Below are 24,998 nucleotides of genomic sequence, written 5' to 3' on the forward strand. Positions count from 1 at the left end.
AAATTTTTTTCAATAAAACATTAACTACATTTCTTTAATATATGTGAAAATGTTAAAATGACATCTAATAAAATACGAAGGGTGTTCTTTTTTAAGGCCCCATAAAGCTTACTAATCCCGCATGTACTTATCTCACTCAACTAATATTTAGGGGTTATATTTTTTACTTTAATCAACTAATGTATTTTGAGTTTTGTTTTGTCATGATGGTTATGCATGTGTATTTTTTAAAAGTTTCACTACTAAAAAAGAAAAATTAGCAAGGGAATTTTAGAGAGGGAAAACGTGAAATTCCTCTCTAATTCCGTCACTAAATTTTACGATCAAAGAATTTGTGAGGGAAGTTATTTTTTCCGTCACTAATTTTCTTCCATAACTTTGCTTTTTCTAGCTATTAGTTTTTGAAATAAGTTTTTGAAAAATGTTTACAAGGGTTCTGATGACATTGTTTAAGGTTTTTCTCTTTTAGAACTTTGGAGGGAAATTAAATGCTTTGAAAGAATAAAAAAAAGTAACAAGTAGTGGAAAATGATGCATTTATTAATTTTTACATAGAAAATGATGCATTTATTAATTTGAGAATGTTACCCTTATATTTCTAAGACAAATTTTTATTTAAGGAACTCCTTAACAATAGTGGAAAAAACCCTTTTTAAGTCGGGTGAAAAAGGCTTCCTAAGTCATTGCGCACCGTGTTAATAGTAGCCGTCATAAGAAGTTTTTAGTTGTTAAGTCGGTTTTTAACAGACATAGAAAATGACTTCTTAAATCGGGTAATTAATTACTTGAAAAGATAAGGGACTTTCTTAGCACTAAAACATGCATCACAGTACAGCCTCTCCATTATCACATTATTACATCACAGGATAGCAGCAAATAAAGATGCAAAGATGAAAATATTTTACACATATATGGATAAATCCATTACACATGAAAACTATGAAATTAACTATCTCTCGACTCTCGCCTCATATATTATCTCACCTATCAGGTCGCTTCCTCTGGCTTAGGTTGCAATGCCCCGCAAAAATAGCCTTAATTAGTAGCCCAATAGAAAACTATTTTCACTCACATTAATTTATATAGGCTTGAAAAACAACTCATCTTCTATGCTAAGAAACACAAGACGGTGCTGGTGTAATGTTTAGGAGGTGCCACTACTTAGATTCATGGCATTCTTAATGACTAAGAAAAACACTTCATAGCTTAGGATGATACAAACACAAAACGTGCCCTTCAACTTCAAATATCACCTAGCCAAAACAAATACTCAACTTCTGAAATCACCAAATCCACAAGAATTCTCTCCAAATTGAAGAAACATATCATTTTCATACCCAATGTCACAAACAATTTAATAAAAAATATAAATTCAGAAAAGGGTATTTTCAGAGAGGGTTGGATTTGTTATGCGAAATGGAGAGTGAAGGCGGAGAAAGATAAGTTAAAGAAGATAGTGAGTTCGAAACTTTGTTAAATTTTATTTATTATGAAAGAGGGTGAAACTCGTGGTGTTATGTTACCTTCGGATATGGAAGAAACTGCCAAGATCGTTGAAATTTGTCTCCAAAACCGAGTAGCAAGTGTAGAACGATTGAATTGATCGTTGCGTCGGTGTCGAGTAGACGCGATGGTGGATTTTCATATTGCATGTTGAGCAAGATCATCTAGACCCTCAATAATTACTTAAGCAGCACTATTACTAAAAAGTGTTTTTTGTACTAGTGTAAATAATTCTCTTAGAATTCTTGTTACTGTGGCTGTATTAATTTGGTTCAAGTTAAGAAAGAAAATTTGAGTTTATAGATATTTAACGTTAATGTAAACTTTTGTTAATTAACAAATGTATCCAATCATCTTTACTCTCTTTTTTTGCAGTGGTACGAGTGTGTTTCTGGTCCCCTCAGAAAACAGTATGTTTTTACTATTCAATCTATTGGTGTGTATATATATTTTGTAGGACCTACTGCATGTGGGATGTGAAGCCAAAGTTGCAATTGTCAATCAACTTGAGTTTTTTCTTCAATGGATTAAATGCATGCACGTGTTTTTATTCTAGTACTAAGGTTTATGCATGTATCGTGTGGTGCTCCATGTAGCTTATTTTGGAATAGTAGAAGGAGCACGAGGCCAAATTGTTGTTTAAATATACCAATACGATTAACATTTGTGCGAATACAATTTTTTTTTTTTGAATGCCAACTGTGAATACAGATATTAATCATAATATTATTTAAATTTATAATGTATTTAATTTGGTCAAGGTATCAATAGAAGCAAGATCCTCGTACGCCCATGTGCTTTTGGAGGTATGACTGAGAAATTTTCTTAAGGAATTGATAAACAAAAATTTATAGGTTTAAATGTATTTTTTATATCTTTATTTTCATTTTTTTTTAAGTTTTTGCACCTCTATTTTAAAACTCAACTTTTAGATCCTCTTTTTTTTTTTCTTCCTAATTTTGTATCCCTTACTCAATTTTGGCGACAATTTTGATGACATATCCAAGTCAATGATTATGTGACATTGTTTAATAACTATGCACTATTAATTTTTTATTAATTCAATTATATTTTTTTTAACAAGCCAAAATGAATATATTACGACTAAAGGACACTCTCTTCAGTACAAGGTGTTCGAAAGAAACATTTTATTATTAAAATAATATTTTAAATTGAAATATTGGAAAAAGTTTTTCTCCCAAAAAAATTTCCTTGGTTCATTTGTTTCGTCTCTGTCCTTCCACTTTCTTCTTCTCCTTCTATTTCAGAATGAACCTATCTACCACTCTCCAAATCACTAAGCTAGCCACAAAAAGAAATAACATTAGTTGAGAGAATCAAAGATCGAAAGATATCAAAGAAAATGAATGATAAATAAAATCTCAGAAAACTTTATTGTTTTCTCACTCAATGTGAAGTTGCATCCTTGCAAGTATTTACACTATTTCAATGATAAATCACACTAAGCTAATAAACAATAGCATAATTAACACTTCCTAGAATTTATGGAATTACTTACAACTGAAATTTGGTTACAAAAAGCTCTAGAGTAACGATACCTTGCATTGCAAGTCAATGCAGTCTATGCAGTCTATGGTGTTCCTCTTGTCTATCTTCAAGTAAACTTGATTCGATCTTGTTTGTATCATTCTTCAATAGCTTCGTACAAGTTAGAGCATGGTATATATTGATAATGTCAAGCTTGAAAATAAAAGAGTTGAACTTTGAAAATAACTAAGATCGTCCCGTGAATTTTACCTTGGTATTTTAAGGTTTTATATATTAAATATTAGTACGTGTCTGATACCGTTTTTCACCGTTTTAATATAGTGAACAAAAATCATAAAAACTATCATGTCAAAACACCATTACACCATGACAAAACACAGTTTCGGTTGCGCCAAGTGGTGGGGAACAAATTTAATGTCTAATTTAATTTTGTATGTCCATGTCTCTTCTAAAAACATTAAAATCTGAATTTATCAGTGGTTAGTTTGATTTTAAGAAGAACAAATTCATTACAAAATTATAAAGAGTTATAGTTATTAACTTATGAAAAAACAATGAGAAATTAAGTTTTTTCACATTATATGTTAGTATAAATAAGTTTAATAAAATTTGTGCAATGTTGTGATTAATTTACACCGCGACAATAACAATCTGTAATGCAACATCTATAACAACTGAAATCGCAAAATCTTTAATGCAACAACGACCTTGACCGTTATTTACAACCTTGGGTATGAGTGTCATGCACCATACCGTAATATTCATATAATTTTAAATAATATACATAGAAACAAATATGTAAAAAAACAAAGATCTGACGCAAGTGGTTAATGCACGGTGTATGGATGTTCTAAATTTCAAAATACTGAGCTCGATTCCTACTCATAAAAAAGGACATGTAAAAAGAAGATTCAAAAGAAAACTTTGTAAATCTATTCCATTATTGAAGCAGCTTATTTCCTCAAGCAAATACAATGTAAATAGGCAAAAGAATCTAAAGTATTTTAAAAAAAAAAACTACAAAATTTTAGAAACAATCTTCCAATCAAATGTTGCTGTAGACTACTGAGTTGATCTATATACTTACGTAATTTCTTCATCTATTTTGGTTGAATATTCACACTCTTTTTTTATGTAGCAGATCACGCTGTGAGTAATGAACATTATATTATATTCCAATATGTAGATATAAATTGTTGAATTCATAAAAATTGAAACTGTTGAATGAAGTATTGCCAATGCCAAGTTCTTCTAGGAGTTGGGAACAAAAGTGCCAACATATCCAAATGCCATGATGAAGAAAGCAAACGCTTGGATGTATAGGAATATGAAGAAGTGATTTTTCCCATACATAAGATCATAGCAGCCACATAAGAGGAGGTAGAATCCAACAACAAGTTCTAACATGTGAATCCTAATTAATCATTGAACACAAATACAACAAATAGGTAAGTAATTTTTTTGTGACTGCTTATGCATCACTAAAAAGAGGGCAATGGTTAAGCATCTAAAATAAGTAAATTTTCATGAAAAAGTTGTGTAATCATTACTTTATCAAAAGTAACATCTTATATTTCCAAGACAAAATTTCTAATTGTAAATTTCTTAACCATTGCCCTTAGGGCACTTGTTAGCAAGACCCAAAAGAGAATTATTGAATGCTATATGAAATACTCTAGTATTGAATATAAGATAAAAGTTATATGATAAAGCAAATATTCTTTTTTACTTATATATAAGACTAAATAGAGTAACATTTTATGTATTTTATACCTGTCTCCAATCCTAAATCGAAGCTTTTTGAGTCCTTTACCACTAGCTTTACCCTTGAAAGCATCTCCAAGTTTTTCAGTGACAATCCATTCATTCACTCTACTAGCCTCTAGTAGACCAATAATCGTTGCCTTTGTTCGATGAAGAGACATGGTATTCTCGAATAAAATCCAAAAGACAAGTAAATGGAATGACCTGCAAAACAAGTTTATTGTAATTAATCAATCAAACTCTATGAATAATATAAGCTATACTTTTGTTTGTGAAATTCGATCGTTAGAGCATCTCCCATGAAACTGTTTATTACTAGGATCGGCCGGACATATTTGTAGGCCTAAAGCAAATGTTAACGTGTGACCTTATATAAATTCTAACCAAATTAACCTTACAATGTAAATAAGGAAGAAGAAAAAGCATTGAAAGAAGAATATGAAGCTTCATGGATTCACACTCACAATCTTTAACTAAAATTAGACGTCGGATTTAGTGTACCAATACACTCAAATTATTAGGTGTACCATATAATTTACCTTAAGATATACATCTTTTTTAACATAAATTAGTATTAGATACTATATATACATGTCTAAAGGTTAGGCTGGCCCTGCTTTTTAAAACCAATGAGACAATTAAGCAGCAGTTATTTATTTATTTATTAAGTGGCATGTGCTTTTTTCCCTAAGAGATAAACAATGCTATTTACATAAGGGAGATTACATAAACGTGAATTAATGAACATTTTTTAGTCTTACAATCAACCATTAGATATGGTCTGAAGCACGGATATGGACACGGACATCGGACACGACACGGATACCAACACAAATAATAATTTAAAAAAAATCACATAATTAAATGTAATTATAAGTGTCGTGTCAGACACTACACGTGTTCGATACCGGGACACGCCTAATCAGAGGAGTGTCCGTGCTTAAGGTAGAGTTGAGTTAAAAAAATAAAAAAAATACCTTGGAGTTCCAACAGCATTTAAAAGGGTGATGATGGAAGGGATATAAACAGCTCCCCATTTAGGGACCACAACCTCAGGTACCATAACAGTTGCAGGTAACACAATGCAATAGAAAACAAATGTGTTGATGTGGGCCACAATCTTCCGAACAAAGAAAAAACTGTAAACAACATATATCTTCTTCCACAAAGACACTTTCTGCAATGATCAGATTATATATACAAACACCTGAATTTAGATCATAGTATTAAATTATAACTTGACTAATGTATTGAAGGGATCAAATCAACCTTACCTTGTTTGTGACAATCTCCATTACCATTTTTCTGAAAAGATTGGCTGGTCCACATGACCATCGATGTTGTTGGTACCTAAAGGCTTTTAATGTACTTGGCAATTCGTTTTTAACCTATAGACCAATTCACACCATATGTTAATATGGAACCAATGTAATGTAACACTCTTCTTCTCACATTAAATTTTGGTAACATGTGATTAAGAGATAAGACTAATTTTGAGAATGAATTAAGAAAATCGAACCTGCAAATCGGAGAGGTATAAGAATTTCCATCCTTTGAGACTGGCACGTACAGCCAAATCCATGTCTTCGACGGTGGTTCTATCTTTCCACCCACCAGCTTCATTCAACGCCGAAATTCTCCATACACCCGCAGTCCCTGTGTCATGCACATAATTTATATAAAAAACATCGTAATTAATGGTTTCTACAATGACATCACAGCTATAATTGTGGCCGCATATCAGCCACATTTGTTTGTATTATCGTAGTATCAAAGCTTGCAGCGTATGTAACCATAACTATGACTATAATCACAATTCAGAAGGAAAATGGATGAAACTGTTTTAGCCATGCGATGAGATTAGATTAGGGGTTTTACCGTTGAAGCCAAAGAAGGCGTAAGAGGAAGATCCAACTTCTTGTTCAACTGTAAAATGATAATTGAGTGACATCTCTTGCATCCTTGTCATTAAACATTCATCCGCATTCACTAAAAACAAAGGGAAAATCACACATCGTTAATTAATTAATTCAACAACCTTGCTTCGATGCAAATTAATTGCTATATAGTTTATCTTATACTGATTAGGAATTATTTTGCAGGATAGTACAAATATTAATTAATCAGTTCATTACTAATAGATACATAAACAGTTACTGGAAAATAGGGTCCACTATTAAATTAAAATTGCACATGCAGCTGATAATGTAATAGTAGGAGATTAGTCTCTTCTTCAATGTGTTTCCTAATTAATGTGATGATGAAAAAAAATTAAGTTAGTCTATATGCACTATATCATCCTAGTAGTTGGAAATTCATCTAAAAGTGAATAAGTGAGAAGTCCGAGGTTTGAACCTCAACCCCTGGATATTGCGGACGTTTGCCGCAGAAACCAACTCAATGCAGCCATAAATGAAGTCTTAGCATCCATAATACTCAATGCAGTCATGACGATGACTTCTCATGACAGACTGTATCCAAATCAAATATGCACTCTTTTAAGTAGCATTTTCCACCTTTTCCATGTTACTTTTTATGCACACAAAAGAAACCAACCAAAGGAAGAAAATAACACTAGACTTCTTTGAAGATCATAAAAGAAGCATACGTGGCTAAATAAGAAAGCCATTCAAGTACTAAGTGGGACTTACTTCAGCCACGGCCAAAATCTAACATTCTCAAAATAAACAAAATCTACCGACAGTTTGATTTTATTGTTTTGCGGCTCTTTAGGGCACAAGTTAGCATGACCCTAAAAGATAAATAAAAGAAGTTAATGTGATTATAAGAAGGAGAAGAAAAGGAAATTACCAAACTTCCAGCGAGCCTGAACAAGACCAATATCAGGATTATTAACAAGGAAAGGGATGGTTCGCCAAAGAAAATCAGGTTCTGGTTGAAAATCAGCATCAAAGATAGCAACATAATCACATTGTTTCACATAGCTATGTTTCATTCCCTCCTTTAATGCACCTGCTTTGTAACCATTTCTATTGTCCCTAACTTCATACTTTATATTCACACCTTTGCTTCTCCATCTACGGCATTCTACTTGTACCAACTCCTGCATTTTTTGTTTGTTCATTTGCCACAATCATTCACAATCACCTTTTAATACAAACTTAACCCTATCATTAGTCCATTGACTTGCTATTAATAATTATTAACACTCCTTAAAAAGCTTGAATTAGAGATGGAAAAAATGATTTTCGTCTCCAATGTTAGCGTCAATGATACTTGACCAAATTAAAGATGAATTTCATTTTTTTTTTCTTCCTTGAATTTTTACGTTTCTAATTCAACTTTTTTTAGTGGCATAAACGTTACTCGATTATTCTACATTTTAGGAAATATTTGATGGACGGAAATGAAAAACCGATATAAATGACTGAAGTGTCTAACAAGTAACAAGAGAACCAAAATGGAAGAAAAAAAATTAAGGTGACAAAAGTTCTCATTAGTTTTGTAGCATAGATACCTTAATTGTAGGATCAGTTGAATCATCAAGAATTTGTATGATGATCCTATCAGAAGGCCATGAGAGTCCACATGCAGCACCAATTGATAACTGATAAACCTGCATTTTGAACAATTTATATGTCAATTTCAAAGAGAAAAAGTTATGCTTTAAAAAGTTCACAAATTACATTAAAATGGAAAAAAATCAATATTGAAAATTCACCTCTCTTTCATTATACATTGGAACTTGAACAAGAACCATAGGGTAATTAGAGTTTCCCAACTCAACATCATCCTTAATAGTCTCCCATTTATAACGTTTCTCTGGTTTTCTACCAAACAACTTCACATAAGAAATCACAATTCCCATGTAAACTCTCTCAACCAACATCATCAACGACATGCCTAGGCAAACAAACACTGCAACTCTCAGCAATGGCACGATCAATGGCTCTCTGATTTGTCTCCAAAGAAACTCGTGTTGTAAACCAAGTCCATTCCTTGCTCCTTGAAAAGCATACATTTTTTTACTTCAAATGTTTTTTTGAATAAATTTAACCAACTTTACTTAAAGAAAAGGAGAAAAACTTGTTTTTGTTTCCAGGGTCATGCAGAAAAGAAACTGTGAAAGAGGTAGAAAAATTAACAAAACGTTGATATGCTTGAAGATCTAAGCATGTTATGGTTCCTTAATGAAAAAGAAAAGAGAGACAGAACAGAACAATGACAATGCAAAGCAGGTAAATGGTTGGAAAATTGAAAGGAGAGAGAGAGAGTGCTTGCGGGTTTCAGTTTCTGTAAGAGCTATGGCACTGTGATTGTGAGAAATAAGAATGCTCTGTTTTTTTCTCTCTGTATTCTCTCTATTAAAGCGTTGTTTGCTTTTTATAGTGGATTTAGTTGAACTATCACTGCCTCATAAACCCCCCCCCCCCCCCCCCAACTGTTGCAATCATATTAGTGAGCATGATGGTTATATAGAATAGAATGACCAAAGGTGTTTTATTTTTTAAAACACATTTGTATTGGTATCTTTAATTTTCTATGCTAAAAAGTATTGGTATTTCCTCTGTGATATCAAATATAACAATACGCACCTTGTAATTTGTAACCAAAAACATATTCAACAATTCATTTTTTTTGTATATTCTTTTATTACAACATCAATTTATCAAATCTATCACAATACTCTCATACCTCTCTCTCTAAGTGTATACATCCGATAGAGTGTCCACCAAATATTTTCCTATCAAATATAAGATTTGATTAGGCTATTTAATCATAATTATATTTGTCCTCGTGAGCTTAGCTCAGTTGATATGAACGATGCATAAAATATGTCAGGTCCGGGGTTCAAACTCAGACGAAAAAAAAAAAATTATAATTATATTTATCTATCACATCTATAACAATGTAATCTTAATTATATTTATTTAGGCTATTTAATCATATAATTTCGTAGTCTTCAACCAATTTAGAATTTAACATGGATCATCTTAACTGATGCTCCCGGGCACGGGTTAATGAAACTAAAAAAGAAAGTTTTAAAGTGAAAATAATATTTTTTTTATGCTTTCGAGAAGTTAATAGTACAAATTACAATGTAATACTCCCTCCATCCCAAATTGTATGTCACTTTAGAAAAAATATTTGTCCCAAATTATATGTCGCTTTACAATACCAATAAAAAATTAATGTTACTTTTCCTATTATATCCTTAACTATTTATTACTCTCTCTTCTTTCAATTCCTTCATTTATCTTTCTCATATCATTTATTGAGGATAATTTTGTAAAACAACTCATAATATCTATTTCCCACACAATATTAATTACATTTCTTAATATGTGTGAAATGTCCAAAACGTCATACAATTTGGGACGGAGGGAGTATTTAGTACATTTAATCCCTTAACCGGTATCCCGGGGCACCGGTTAACATTTCTCATTTAACATTATAATAAGTTTTATTTTGTTGAAGGAAGTTCCAACCAAAGGTAGTTTAGACAATGTAAACATTCTTTTTACATGAGGTGTTTTTTGTTTGGAGGAGGAGTTGTGAAGATAGAAATAGGCAATGGTGGAGCCATGATTATTATAAAGTCTGGGAAATTTGCAACACATTTATATGGGTTTACATGAGAAATTGCAAGCAAATAATCAAAAAATCTAAAAAAATTGTTCAATTTATAGGAGTTTATATAAGAAATTCATATGAATTTACATAATAAATTGCAAAAAAATTAGGCCGGACCTCATGCGTGTGCTCGGGGTTACTGGGCGGTGAAACCGCCACCGGAAATAGGTAAGAGAAAATGTAGGTATTGTTAAACTAATATATGAAAGTACCAAATTACCCCTTTATTAAAAAACTAATATTAAATGGTATATACCAATTTATATATTTCTAATATTTTTCCTCAAAAAATAATATTTCTAATATTTATATATTTAGCTACTTAGTTTGTCCTTTTTAATTGTAGCAATCAATATAGAAAAAATGTGGTAAAATATGACTATGGTTGACTGTATATTTTACACCGGTTTAGTCACATTAGTTGATGTAAAAAAAAAATTCACATCATTTCGTTATCGTATATCTATGTAAGTGATGTAAAATCTCTTTTTTACACGGATTCAAAAACCAATGCAGTACATAGTTATCTGTTATGAATACAGACAAACAGGTGAGTTGGACAAATATGATTGTTGGGGGAAAGGGAAAAATTGGAATTGTTCTAGGACAAATATTGAATGATCCAAGCATCAAAAAACTTGAGAGAGAGGCCCCAGGGAGAAAATACCTAACCGTAAATATTCTCTATATCAGTACAAACAGCAAACTGAGGTTTCAATCATTGTGTGCAGAATTCGATAACACTCAAGATTACAAGAACTAGCTTATTTTCAGTATTTTTTTTCATTGTTTTGTTGGATTGTTATCAATACTTGAATATTTTCAGCATTTTTTCTCTGTGCTCATCAATTATTGAGATTTCCACATTTGCTTTTGTATAATTTCTTATCTTTACATTGGTGCTTTCATCATTTACCAATTACCATGACGGGAAACAATAAATGAAAGGACTCAAGGCGTTCATCATTGGTATCAACACAACCATGAAAAAGATGATGAGAGATGCAAACTAATACATTGTTTTTTTAGATAGACGAAATGATAATGGTCATAGAAAATTCACACACATAAGTGGAACTGTCAAGGTTCAAAGAAAAATCATAGCATTCAACTTAACAATTTCGACGTTTTTATCAGTTGAGTTAAGATATATATGGACTTCACATTGCTTTTTTATAAGTTGTATTTTATGCATTTCACTTTGCTCATTATAGCATTTTTTATAACCAGATTATTAATATAAAATATCCACTGTCGGTTTGCAATAAATTAATCTTCGTGTGAAATCTATTGTGCATAAATTATGTATTATCCCTCTCAATCGAATTTTCTTTATACACAAGCGTTACACATTGAACTTGTAACCACTCTGACTTACTTTGTGTTTGTTCATTATGGCATAATTGATACAAATTAATATAAACATAAAAGTTTATCCTTGGAATTATTAGCATTTTAGTTTTATGTCCTAGTCCTAACAGCCAATCAAATAGCCGGTAGTTGATTTAGCTATAATGCAAAACAAACATGCGTACGAATTTAGGTCTAACTTTCTAATTAGGGTGTCACATAAACCAAACAAGAGTCACTCAACAACTGATTGGTTGAAGGTACTGTTTTAACTTTCGTTTTCATATTCAGGTTAAGTGAGACTCCCACTTCTCTAACTTATACTCTATTAATTCTTTTAAATAAAATCATTGATGAACTCAATGATTCAATCATCAGCCTTTCAAATTAATTTCAAAGCTCTATATTTTGAGTGTTAAAGAAAGAAAATCACATCCTAGTAATAATAACAAAACCGACCGTGCAATGCAAGCATTTATAGTAAACTCAATTACAAGGAAAACGATAACTGATTCTCTGAGTATTGGTTAAGTATACTAGAAAAAGAAATTTAATAGTAGTTATTCCAATGAAAATTGTGTAATTAATTTATAAAAAATTAAAAAAAGTTTCTTTTATTTGATAATAACTTCCTTTTTTATCATTAATCGGTGCCCAGAGGCACCAGTTAGCATAACCCTTATTTTAACTTTGTTGTCAAAAAGTTTTGTATCAAAAGTTGGCTTGTGGGCTGATAATACTAAGAGAAATGATATTTGAACATCCACTTAGTAACAACTTTTGCAACAATTTTCTCTCTCATACTCACGTTACTTTTTACTTTATCTCTCTATTGCTATAGTTTCTGTGTCAATACCACTTTTTTCTTTGTAAAATATGGTTGTCAAATAAGTTGTCACCAAATTGGTTGTTCAAATAACACTCCTCTAATACTAATGAGTAACGACCACAGCTTATATAATATTTACCACTTGTATCATACACTCCTTGAATTATGTGGGTCTTGGTGCCAGACATGCGTTGGTGTTTGACACAACACTGACTCATATAATTACACTAAATTATATTATTTTTTCAAATTATTATTGATGTCAGTGTTCATATGTTGTTCATATGTTTGTGTTCGGTGTTCGACATCATTTTTGTTTCTCTTCTCTCAAAAAAAAAAAAAAGATATGTGGTTGGTACTTTGCAAAGCGTGTGTATTTTTATTTCAATTGGACTAGACATTGCACCTTCCCTCTTACTTCCACAAAACTTACTCTTGATTCCTATATTAAGGTTGTCAACATGTCGTCGTCTTCTCTTCTTTTCAAGAACTAACTTGTACCGATTGTTTAGCAAAAATAAGAATGATCGATCTTTCTATTTTTTTCCCATAATTTATAAAACATGATACTAAAAATGCACAAAAAACACATGTACCTAAAAGATGTATCCACGTTTGAATTATTACATCAAAAGCACTGGCTTGTATGTCTTTGTCTTATTGTCTTATACTCCATAGTAAATTGTTGCCTTGTTTGAATCATTATTGACTTTGGTTAAATCTATCGGTAGACATTGCTACCTCAAGATTCGCATTCAAAATTATGGTTATCAGTTATAACTTAATTACAAAAAAGTTTATGTAAAACTGTTAGATATAGTTTTTTGGCTCATTCATAGGAAGTTTACATTTTCATAGTACTACTATAGGTAGATTCTTCCCTTTTTTATTTTTGGCTCTACCAAAAAATCACTGTAATCATTGAAGAAGGTTGAGAAAAATAATGTGTATCGAGTATTCTGTCAGATTTACCCATGATATATATCTCTAAAATAACTCTTCACCATATAATTTCACATCTGAAATTAATCATTCTTCTCTTGTCTTTAAGCAACAATTGCCCTCCTGGAACATATATATGATGAACAACTTGAGTCATTTGACCAATTGTTATGATTTCATAAAACTGTTGAGGGGAAATGGATCTGAGGTTTGTTGACTTCACACATATATCAATTTTGGATCTGATTGAAGTGAAGGAATATTAAGGAATTACTACTAAAATTGATTTGCAATAGGCCAATGACAAAAGAAACAATTGCGTTTATGTGAATTTTGCTTTATCAAGTTTGTTTGATGTTGTACTCTTTTGCTTTGTTTTGGTTGCTACGTCAACTGTGTGCATAATGTCTGTGGTCTTAGTTATTGGGCTATATGTTAAGATTTTTTTCTAATAATTCTTGTGGACTACGATCAAATGTAATTTTTGGATGTTCTAATTTGATTCATTTGATGATACTTAAGTTTATAGTATTATGACCAATTTTGATTTATTTGGTTATGCTTAAGCTTATAGTATTATGATCAATTTAAATTTGTAATGGGGTTTGAGCAGCTAATTCTAGTCCAAGTGTATGGATCTGGATTCTCTGTAGATGAAAAAAACACGTTTTTACACACCAAACAATCTCGGTTGTTAACTTGAAATTAAACGGTGTAGATTGTACAATAACAAAATCAGTTTTAGACGAATTTGATTGTTAGTTTGAAATCAGACAATTGAGATAAAAAAAATTGTGTGGCGGAGTCATTGCTTCAAATCCAAATTCCAAGTTGTACAAACAATGTAGGCAAAATCTTAGACTCGTTATAGGAAGTGTTTAGGGTTACATTATTACTAAAAAAAGAAATGGTATTTGTACAACCATTTTATGATAACTTTTGTACAACTTTCTCTCATACTCACATTATATTCTTACCCTCTCTATTCTTTTTTCTCTCTCCATTGTTTTTTACTAATAAAAAAGAGAAAACGAAGGTTGTCATAAAAGTTATACCAAATGATTGTATAAATATCGTTGCTCTTAAAAATACTAAGTCTCTTTGTCGTCCCGAAATATAATATCTTGCTCTTGGTTTGTCACATTGAGAATCAAGATTCCATGTGAGAAGGAAAGGAAGACTTGACTATTACTAAGATGCAAATTATATGTAACAGCCAATTATGTCTACAACAAGTGTCCTATCAATGCTCTAAATTCATATAGTCAATGCTTTTGTTTGCTTATAATATACATTTTGAGCAACTTAGAGACAACCTTTAGAATATGAAAAATCCCTGGTTGAACTTGATGGAGATTTTTAAATATGCAAGATGTATTAGTTCCACTAATTAATTTGTGTGCTTTTACTTTTTAGTTCTGCTCTCTGGTCAATTACTTGGAGCTTTCTATGCAAACAATTCAAAAGCATGGTCAATCAAACTCATGAAGTTTCAAAGAAATCATGCAAACAGTAACATCAACCTTAAAGACAACAATATTCACACGAAAGAAAGTTAAGTAACATTAAAAGTCAAGTTTAGCAAACAATTAACATAATTTCAAATGCATAGAACAAGTAAAAAAAATAGTATACTTAAAGACCCCAAACAATGGAAGCATTTTCTTATCAAATTCTTCAATCTTCACCAAGAATGGACCATACTACTAGTTATTATTAACATTTATGTGTCATGCAAGCGATAGTTAATCGGATGGCATGTGCTACAAGATATGATTTTGCATTTGAACAAAAGAAAAATGTGATGTGTTGCTTGCAAGTAATCAATATTTATTAATTTTTGCAAAATTTCGTTTTGTTGCTTAAAAAACAAAATGAAGATAGAAACACAACATTGTTCATGCAATGATTAAACCTTATCTGGCTAGTAGTACAAATGTATATGTGTGATTCTGAGAATGTGTTTTGCTTCTTTAACAATTTTGCATTGGTGAGGCTTTAGTAGCACGCACAAAATGACACTACACTACAACCACGTTGAAAATTGCTCAACATCTCAAAGCCAAGACTATAACAACAGCCAGCATGTCCTTTTTTGTATATGATGATTCAACCGTTCAAAGTCTTTGAATTAACAACTTTAGTTTAGTTCGTAGGTTTGAACAACTGAACACCCTTATAGTAATAGAAAGCTCACTTGAAACCGGTTGTTATCATATGAGAAACTTCAATTAGATTTGTGTCCAAGCATTGACAGTTCTTCTACAAGTCAATATTGTCATTTAGACTCAAACCATTCTCAAAAATATCCGATCATATTCATTTTATTCATTGTAATTCCTTTTACTCTCGGGCGCGGTTATGATGTCATATTCATTGTTGGACATTTTTAATCATCTATTTCTGATTTTTTTAAATATTCATCTGAAATATCACAAATACACTTTGCATTATAAAATCTGAACGGGGGACAATTTGGTAATTTTGGACTTAGGAAATGACTACAATGGAAAAAGAAATTCTCTAATACAAATTGAATTCAAAAAAAAATTGATGATTGCTCAATGGACCGCTCAAATCGGTCATAATTTTAGAAAAGATCGATCGGGAGTTACCACCCGATCAGAATTTACACACAAAAAAGTTGATTGGAAGTTAAGAACTAAGCAGTTGAATTGAATGGTGTGTCTATCGAGCAACCATCAATAAGATTTGCATGATGTATAGAACACGGCAAATCATATGCAAATGCCAAATGAAAAATATTTTTTGAAATATTCAAGGGGTCGAAAAAAAATAGAACAATGATATATACTTCGTATGTTTTTTATCTTTTGTTGTTTTAACTCTTAGCACAAGTCCAAAAATCCTTTCTCTCTTCTCACTATATCGGCCGCCATCTAACTTCTTACCCCCGCTGTCCCTTCTTTCCAAATTCTTTTGGTTCATAATGTAAACGGTGGTGGCTGATGGTGCGAATATGGAACAGCCATCCGCATCACCACTGGTCACTATTCTCTCGGCGTTGATTTCGTCGAGAGGATGGGTTCTTGGTGTGTTCTTGTTTTTCCGATGGTTGCGCCGGCGGCTGGATTTTTTCAATATCGTAGCTTGCGGTTGTGGTTGTTTTCAAGGCGGTTTCTGGTGGTCTCTTCATCTCCTCTGTACGGTTTTCATGGTTTGTTTCAGTGGTGTTATATGTTCCTTTTATGGCTGTTTTCGAGATAGTTTTTGGTGGGTTAAGTTTTTTTTGTGGTGGATTGGTGGTGACTCGGTAGTGGTTATGGGGTGGATCGGTGGTGGTTAAGTGGTGTGGTTGTTGCACCAGTGAGAGGTCGTTATGAGGGTGGTGGTTAATGGTTCACTAGCCGGCCAAAGGTGGGTGGTTGCAGTTGTGTGGTGTGTGTTGGACGGGGCTGTGGTGGCTTGGTGGTGGTGAGATGTTTGTGATTTGGAAGGTATGGGGTGGTGGTTGTTGAGGAGCTCGTAGGTTGTTTTTTGGTTGTGTTGATTTGTGGTGTTTCATGGTGGTGTTGATACTGGGTCTTTTGTGGTGGTGCTCGTGGTGATTTTTGGTGTTGATGCTCGTGGTGGCTGGTGTTGGTTTTTGGTGAGGATTAATGGTTGTTTTGTGGTGGTTAATGGTAGTTTTGGTGGTGGTGGTGCTTGTGGTGGCTAGTGGAAGTTACGCTTTTTGTGGATTTTCTTCTATGAGTTTGTTGTTGGGGTTTTCAAATACATGTTAGACGGTGTGGTTGTTTAAGATGCGGGTACATGGGTTTTTGGTAGGTTTGATGGTTAGTTTGGAGAGGTTTTTCAACGGTATGACACAAGATTTGTTTCTCCTATTGCGCAGGTGTTTAGTCTGTATTGGTTTCGAGGGCCCTCTGTAGAGGGTGTTTTTGGTTTGTTTGTAGAAGTTTATATTTGATACAAGGTGTTTGTACACACACACACACACACACTCCCTCCATTTTTTTCCTGATGTTTTAGAACTTCAACTATATTTCAAAATATTTGATGTTTTAGTATATTTAATATTTTTTTCAAGTTTATCCTTGTTGAAAAACACATCGTAAAACTATTCAAGAAATTGTGACATTTGACTTATCACATGTGAATTTAATCATAAATAAGGATATTTTAGTCTAAAACATATACATATTTCTATACTTTAATTACTCCTTAAGACTTATGGTAAGAGTTTTTTTTTTTTTTTTGAAGAAGCTAAAATGAAATTTATTTAAAACACAGAATCCTAGCAAGCACAAGGAATGCTAGGTTAGGAGACTTAAAAAGCAACATACACAAAAAAAAAGTATATATATATGGTTTTGCTATAAGACACATTTTATGAAAGTGTCTTTTAGCAAAGTTATAACTAAAAAATGGAAATCACACATTGAGGTGTGGGTTGCTAAAAGACGCCTTTATGGGTGGCTTCTAGCATAATCCATATATATATGGGTTTGCTAGGATATACCCACTAGTTTTTATTAAGGTGTGTTTTAGCAAAGATATAACTAAAAAGTTGTTAAATACACCTTAAGGTGAATATTGCTAAAACACACATTCTAATAAATAAGTGGGTGTGTGTTAGCAACTCCTATAGGCATTTGCTAGGATACACCCACTTATTTTTTAGAAGGTGTGTTTTAGCAAGTTATAACTAAAAAGTAGTTAAATACACCTTAAGTTGTAGCTTGCTAAAACACTCACACATAAAAACTAGTTGGTGTGTTCTAACAAGTCCCATATATATATATATATATATATATATATATATATAGTCTTGCTACCGAGTCTGAGTGTCCAAAAACCATTCTTTAAGGATTCTTAATTAAGAAAATGTTGATAAGTAAAGTTCAGCAGTTTAGTTTCCAATGCATTTAGTGTATCAATTTTTATATTTTTATAAAAACTTACTATTTAAAGATTGTTAAAAAGGTATCATAAGAACACTCGCTAGCATTTCTTTTTATATAATTCAATTGTAGACAGATAGATGGACATATTAGTGGTCGTTGTTCCATAGTAGTAAAAATAACAATGTTATTATGAGTTATGAGAATTGTGCTTCAATCCTGTTGTTTGAGAATCCAATAATGCAACGGAGATTGTTCTATGTGTTTCTTAAATTGTTCAACCTCTAAAATAAATCGATGTTAAGATATGGTGACAAAAATTGATCAGAAGTTAGAACATGATAGGTTTTATGCCATCGAAATTACAATCTTTTAAGGGTCTGTTTGGAAAATCCAAAAAAATAGCTTTTAGCTTTTAGCTTATAGCTTATAAGCTCGTTTGACAAAAAAAGCTCTATTTGATAATACTTTTTCACCATGAGCTTATAGCTTATTTCACGAGCTTATAAGCTATTTTTCAGAAGCTATTTCAAGTAGCGTTTGAGTTTATAGCTTATAACTTCTCACTTTTTCTTCCAATTTTACCCTTATTATTTCATTTAAATTGTATTTTTATCCATTATAATTTTTATAATAAGCTACGTAATAAAGACTACTATCCCTTTATTTCAATTTTTGTATATATATCAGCTGGCCTTTTTTTTTTTTTTTTTAAATATATACCTTCGTTTTTTTTTACGAAACAAAATACTATTATTCTATTAGTGTTACTTTTTTTTTATTTTTTTGAGGTAAGTGTTATTTTCTTTATTCTCTGTTATTAATATTACTCTATTAGTGCTACCTTTTTTTTTGTTTTTGAGGTAAATGTTATTTTCTTTATAAAGTAGAAACACTTAAATGATAATAAATATAAGATAAAATTTTAGTGAATAAAATTTAATTTAATTTATAATACATAGGATATATTAAATTAATAAATTTAAAATGTTTTTTAAAGAAAAATTAGTTCACAAAATTACAAATACTAAAATTAATGATATAATTTTTATTATGAATTAAGAATATCCTTTATGTTATTTTACATTTATCAGTTAGTTGAACTGCTACTTTTACCAAACACTTCAGTTAACTTATCAGCTAAAAGCTATCAGCTAACTTATCAGCTATCCGCTATTTTTATAAAGAGAGCCTAAATCAAAAGCTTTTTAAGTAAGTAGTCTGACTCCGAGAGTCTCATAGAATAATTTCCCAACGTGGTGGACCCCAAAAACTAGTTAAATTGGACGAAGACACGAGAACGACAAAAATAAAATTACAAAATCTGTACTTTACGCCACATTTGATATTGTAGTTAATTCAAATTGTTTCTTTTTTTCTTTTGAAGGGAATTGTTTTTCTTTTTTAATATATAATCTTATTTCATAAAGCTGGACACGATTTGACTATCCTTATAATAATTGATTCACACTTTGACTATACGATTTCAGTTTTTGAACCTTGCGAGATTCTTTGGATCTCAACAACAGTTATCCGTTACCTTCTTGGAAGATTAAATATTTTTAATTCGGAATTAATTTGTCAAAAAGAATTAATATTCCAATCATATTCTAAATGAATCAACTAATAAAACAAGAAAAATTATGTTTTAATTTCAATTAAATTACCATAAACGAAATTAAATGGAACTTAATTCCAAAATCAACGAAGAAAATGTCATAATTTAATTTCAAAATATTTGCATTCCAACTATTTGATTATATTAAAAATAAAAAACTGTTCAACATATCACTTGTGATGTTAATGTTTAACCGATAGATTTGGATCCTCTACGGCCACTTTATGGTGCAGCAGCGGTAGGAACTGATAGATTTGGTTTCGTGTTAGATTCGTTGTGAACAACACTCGTCAAATAAAAAGGCCAAAATGTTCAAATATAATGAAAAATAATAGAAATAGTTTGACTGAAATAATTCCAACAGAATAACTAAAAATGTCTTTTGATAACTCCATGCACCTAGCTAACTCCCAACTCAAGAAGAAAAAACTTGTAAGTTTTCAGCACAAATTGTAAAGATAAAAAATTAATGTAAGGCCATAATAATACTCCTTTCTAATTTCTGACAACTGTACATTATGTCAAATATCCTAGTTGTCATCACAAATTCCACTGTTAGTTTCATTCTGTTACCATGTCAGCCTCTCCATCACCTGAAATCAGAATAAAAAGACAGTTACAATAAGATGAGGGGGGAAAATGTAAACAATTGCTTGGATGGAGAAGTGTTTAATGTGGTCTGCAGTGAACCGGTGCTTGAAAATCGATCAAAACTTTGACAATGACTGAAGTCGAAAACATAAAGTAGAAGTTCGGTGTCTTTCACGTTCTTATAGCTGAGACAGTCAACTAATTAGTGTTGATTCGACAAAAACAAAAGAAAACATATAAATTAAGTTTTGTTTGAGTCACTAATTTTGTTTTCTTTGTTCTGCCAAACTGACACCAACTAGATGTAATACTATAAGCTTCTACTCATTGTTAGAATATCGAATGATTTTCAAGCATTAGTCCATCGTAGACTAAACGAGACACTTCTCCCCACCCTAAAAGCCGTCATATTATTCACATGAAATGGTAACATGAAACATCGTATCATAAGAGAAAACAGTACCAAAACCATCTATTCATCAGGCAAAGAAATATTGATGTCAGGGGATGTCCTTTGATCTGAATATTCATCAGAACTGTTCCAAGTATCATCATCAGGAGTGGCATCTAAGTTCAGTTTATCACTTGAAACATTGATAGATTCTCTCTGGATTTGATCAGGAAGCTGATGAGACATGATAGGTATCATAAAGTTTTCACCATGAATATTTGCTTGTGAGATAGGTCTTGCTGCAGTGACTATTTCTGGACCAGTTGAAGTTGGAGAAGCCACTGTTTGTTCGCGTTGGTACTTCCTTTTAAGAGGCTTGCTGTTGTTACCATTTGACATGAAGCTCCCCACTACAATCTGAAACCAAGAATGTGTTGAGAAGATTATCAATCTTATATATTTATTTCAGCTATGGAAATGATAGACTAAGCCTCAATCAAATACTATATATGCTTTATTTGGTAAAAAGTAAGAACAAAGACTAACGAAGCTTGAGCAATAATTCGCGTGGCATTTGTGGGTGATTTGAGTGACGAATCGCAAGTTTTGATCCACGGGTCGTGACAAGCGAAGCGTGGTTTTGTAGGGATATTTTTTTGCTCGTGGGTTGTTGCTTACTCGGAACAAAATTTGACCCTTGAGGAAGATGGTTAAGTTAAAGAATAGCAGATAAGTTAACCGATAGTGAATAAGCTAGAAAATTGGATATAAAGTGATTGGTAAAATTACACGTTGAACCAACTGATAAATATAAAATGGCATGAAAATGTACTTTTAATTAATATTTAATTATTTTTCAATTAAGATAATGAAAGTAAAAAATGACAGAGAATATGATGTGCTATAAGCTCAAACACTATTTGAAGTAGTACCTCAAAAAACGCTATAAGCTTAAGAGAAAACCATTACCAAACAGTTGTACGTCGATCATACGAACTTACGCTATAAGCTAATTGTTTGGCCTTGACAAACATAGCCGTAGTGTTATGAATGCAATCATTTCCCAAATACTCTAACATATCATGCAACTTTTTTTAACTAGTTCTTATTAGCATACTTTTGTTTGAGATAGTTTATGCAATTCTAACTTCAAATATCACTATACTAGTTGCAACTTGCAATTATCATCTCATTGCAACTTGCAGTCAAATCTTATAGGGAAGTTGTAATGAAAATTAATCCATAAAATTTTTCATCTGATACTAACTAGATCATAAATATTTTAGAAAGTAATGAAGAAAATATCATACTTGTATGGGGCCAGCAGCTATAAGAACACCAGCAACAGCACCTCCGATTACTCGACCGTCCGGACCAGCTAGCGAGACACTCAATCCACCCTCTCGAGTTCTTATGCCACTATTGTCGGAAGCCGTGTAAGATCCAGACAAAGATAGAATCTCAAACCGTCCCTGAAAGTAAATGGAGTATTAAAATGTTTGAGAATTTAAAAAGAAAAATCAATCACAGTTTTTAGAATGTAGAAGAGTAATAACAATAACAGGAGACACATACAAAAACAACAGAAAATTTTGCATATAGAGATGTTTGTTTCCAGATAAATAGTGCATCCAATAAATGATCCACAAAACAATATGCACTAAATTTATAAGAATGTCTTCATGCTTTTCTATGTTCCAAGAGACGAAAAGCTTTACTTGAAGAAGCTTATAACCTTTTAGTGTTGTAATACTTGAGTCACAACTTCTCTAGCTAGAGGACATTGTCTATGGTAAGCCTTACCATTGCATTGCTTTTTGGAATTGACTTATCGAGTAAATAACCAAATTGTTCCTTGAAATTGCAGGACTATTATAATCTAGTCTCACATTATCAATATCCCAAATTGTTCCTTGAAATTGCAGGACTAGTATTGCAGGACTAATGATGCATCTGATAACAAATTCAGACAAAGGGACAAACTTGATTAACATTTTGCAATTATAGACTAGATTGATACTTATCTACAATTTCAAGGACCAAATTGAGTATTTACTCTAACTAATTTCCCATTTAGTAGAATTAGTTCTGATACACTTGAGCTAATCTCATGATGGAATGAACATTTTTAGCTAACAAATAGGAAAGAAACTTTGTCCAACCCTTCAAATAGAGACAAACATAGATAGATTAACTGGCAAATATGTACCTACTATTGACATATATGGGCCATATCCATAATCTATACTTAGCAGAAGACATAAATAGACCAGTGCATAAGATTGTTCAATGAATAATTCAAAAAAAATTGAACCAACAATCAAAGGGAAAAATATAGAGAACAATTGAGTTTAGATTTAAGAATCCATGCCTCATAAGTCAAAATGCTACCACCAGTAGAACCAGGTTGACCTAGTGCAACTTTAGAGATTGCTCCATTGGCAGAAAGAATGCATATTCCTCTTGGACTCTTCTGTGCAAATGACAAGATCTTTCCACCAACATCCTACAAAGTGACAAAATAACATCTTTATTATATACTTTACCAAATCCTATAGATCTGTTAAAACTTCACAAAAAGTTTATTACATCATAAAAAGGAATTCAACAACTTGATCTGTTAAAATGCATCAAAAATTACATTACCTCTCCTGCATAAACTGTGACTACATGTGGTGCAAAATCCACAGCAGCTGTGCTTGGAAACACCTCACCTTCAAAATTACAACACACAAAAATACTCAACAATTAACTAATTTTCAAAGTAAAAATATTAGAAAACCCAAATTAATTCTTTCACAAACGAAAAAACATTTTTGTAATCATAACAAACAAATTCACACAGAAAGTAAAGTTTCAAACTTTTTCACCGACCTTGAACCCTAACTGAAAAATTTAGCCATTACAAGTAAAAATAAATAAATCTAAATACAAAACAGAAAATCATAACTAATTTACATTATTAGGGCTAAAAAAAATCAATTAGAAGTAGAATAGAGATGAAATCTTAAAATCTTAAAATCCCAAAACCCTATAAACCAAAAGATGAAAATAAAAACCAAAAACTAGCCTTTTTCACATTTTGAGTACAAGTTCAAAACTTTAAGATTCCATTGTAAAGAAAAAGAAGAAGAAAAACATGGGTAAGGATTTTTTTTTTTTTTAAACAAAAGTCGTTAGTTAGAAAACTCACCAAAAGAAGAAAAGGTTTGGTAATTAACAAACCCAGTTGATTTACCACGACCCTTTTTGGAAGCAAACTCATTTGTAGACAAAGTGAATCCTGGTGGTGATGTTAGTATTGGTGTTGTTGTTTTAACAATCTTCTTGTAACTTGGATTTAGGTTTCCATCAGCATCATATTTTCTTGGTCTACCTCTCTTTTTCTTACCAAACAAATCCAAACTTCCTGGTGTTGTTGTTGTTGGTGTGACTGTTGGTGCTTCTAAAGCAACTATTGATGTTCCAATAGTAGTTACAATACTGTTTCCAACACTTATGTTCATGTTCATTTCTTGAGGTAATGTGTTTGTTGTTACTAGTTGTTGTGGTGACCCAACTGAAACATTGTTGTTGTGCATGGTTTGTTCCATGTGAAACTATATATAAAAAGCTTTGTTTGTTTTGTGAGTTTTTTTTTTATTCCTATAAATGGAATGCTTGAAATGAGAGAAAAGTGAAGCGTGAAGAGTGGATTTGAACGGAGAAGAGCATTCAAATGGCGCCACAGAGAAAAAAGAATAGAAGGAGTAGCACTAGTTAGTAGTGAAGAGGCTAGTGTAGCCTTTTTCTCTTTTTATAATTTTGAAAGCATAAATCAAATTCTTACTAAAATACTTTTTGTATTTTTATTTTTTTTTGAAAGATATTTAATTTGTATTTGTATATACATTAATTTTATATTTATTTGCATTTGTATATACATTAATTTTATATTTATATGCATTTAATTTAATTCATATATGATGGCGTAAAATATTCTATTCAATCTTGACCAGAAAAATTTATTCTATTCAATAAACAAAATATAAAGATATTTTA

At 31.5% G+C, this 24,998-nt stretch overlaps 2 protein-coding genes across 2 annotated transcripts; both read right to left on the reverse strand.

Moving 5' to 3' along the window:
* Positions 1-3,922: 3,922 nt before the first annotated feature.
* On the reverse strand, positions 3,923-9,131 carry LOC11434581 (glucomannan 4-beta-mannosyltransferase 9). The gene is made up of 9 exons (XM_003590336.4): positions 8,459-9,131; positions 8,255-8,353; positions 7,588-7,840; positions 6,655-6,765; positions 6,296-6,432; positions 6,051-6,164; positions 5,754-5,953; positions 4,786-4,980; positions 3,923-4,426 (listed from the first exon to the last, which is right to left on the reverse strand). The coding sequence occupies exons 1-9, from the start codon at positions 8,756-8,758 to the stop codon at positions 4,264-4,266; spliced, it is 1,572 nt and encodes a 523-aa protein (XP_003590384.2). The 5' UTR covers positions 8,759-9,131; the 3' UTR covers positions 3,923-4,263.
* An 11,141-nt stretch (positions 9,132-20,272) lies between these two features.
* LOC11429546 (AT-hook motif nuclear-localized protein 7) lies at positions 20,273-24,729 on the reverse strand. Its single transcript, XM_003590338.4, has 6 exons — positions 24,151-24,729; positions 23,604-23,671; positions 23,329-23,463; positions 22,268-22,429; positions 21,030-21,374; positions 20,273-20,568 (listed from the first exon to the last, which is right to left on the reverse strand). The coding sequence occupies exons 1-5, from the start codon at positions 24,548-24,550 to the stop codon at positions 21,039-21,041; spliced, it is 1,101 nt and encodes a 366-aa protein (XP_003590386.2). The 5' UTR covers positions 24,551-24,729; the 3' UTR covers positions 20,273-20,568; positions 21,030-21,038.
* Positions 24,730-24,998: the final 269 nt, after the last annotated feature.

The sequence above is a fragment of the Medicago truncatula genome, chromosome 1 (genome assembly GCF_003473485.1).
Source record: "Medicago truncatula cultivar Jemalong A17 chromosome 1, MtrunA17r5.0-ANR, whole genome shotgun sequence".
NCBI lineage: Eukaryota > Viridiplantae > Streptophyta > Magnoliopsida > Fabales > Fabaceae > Medicago > Medicago truncatula.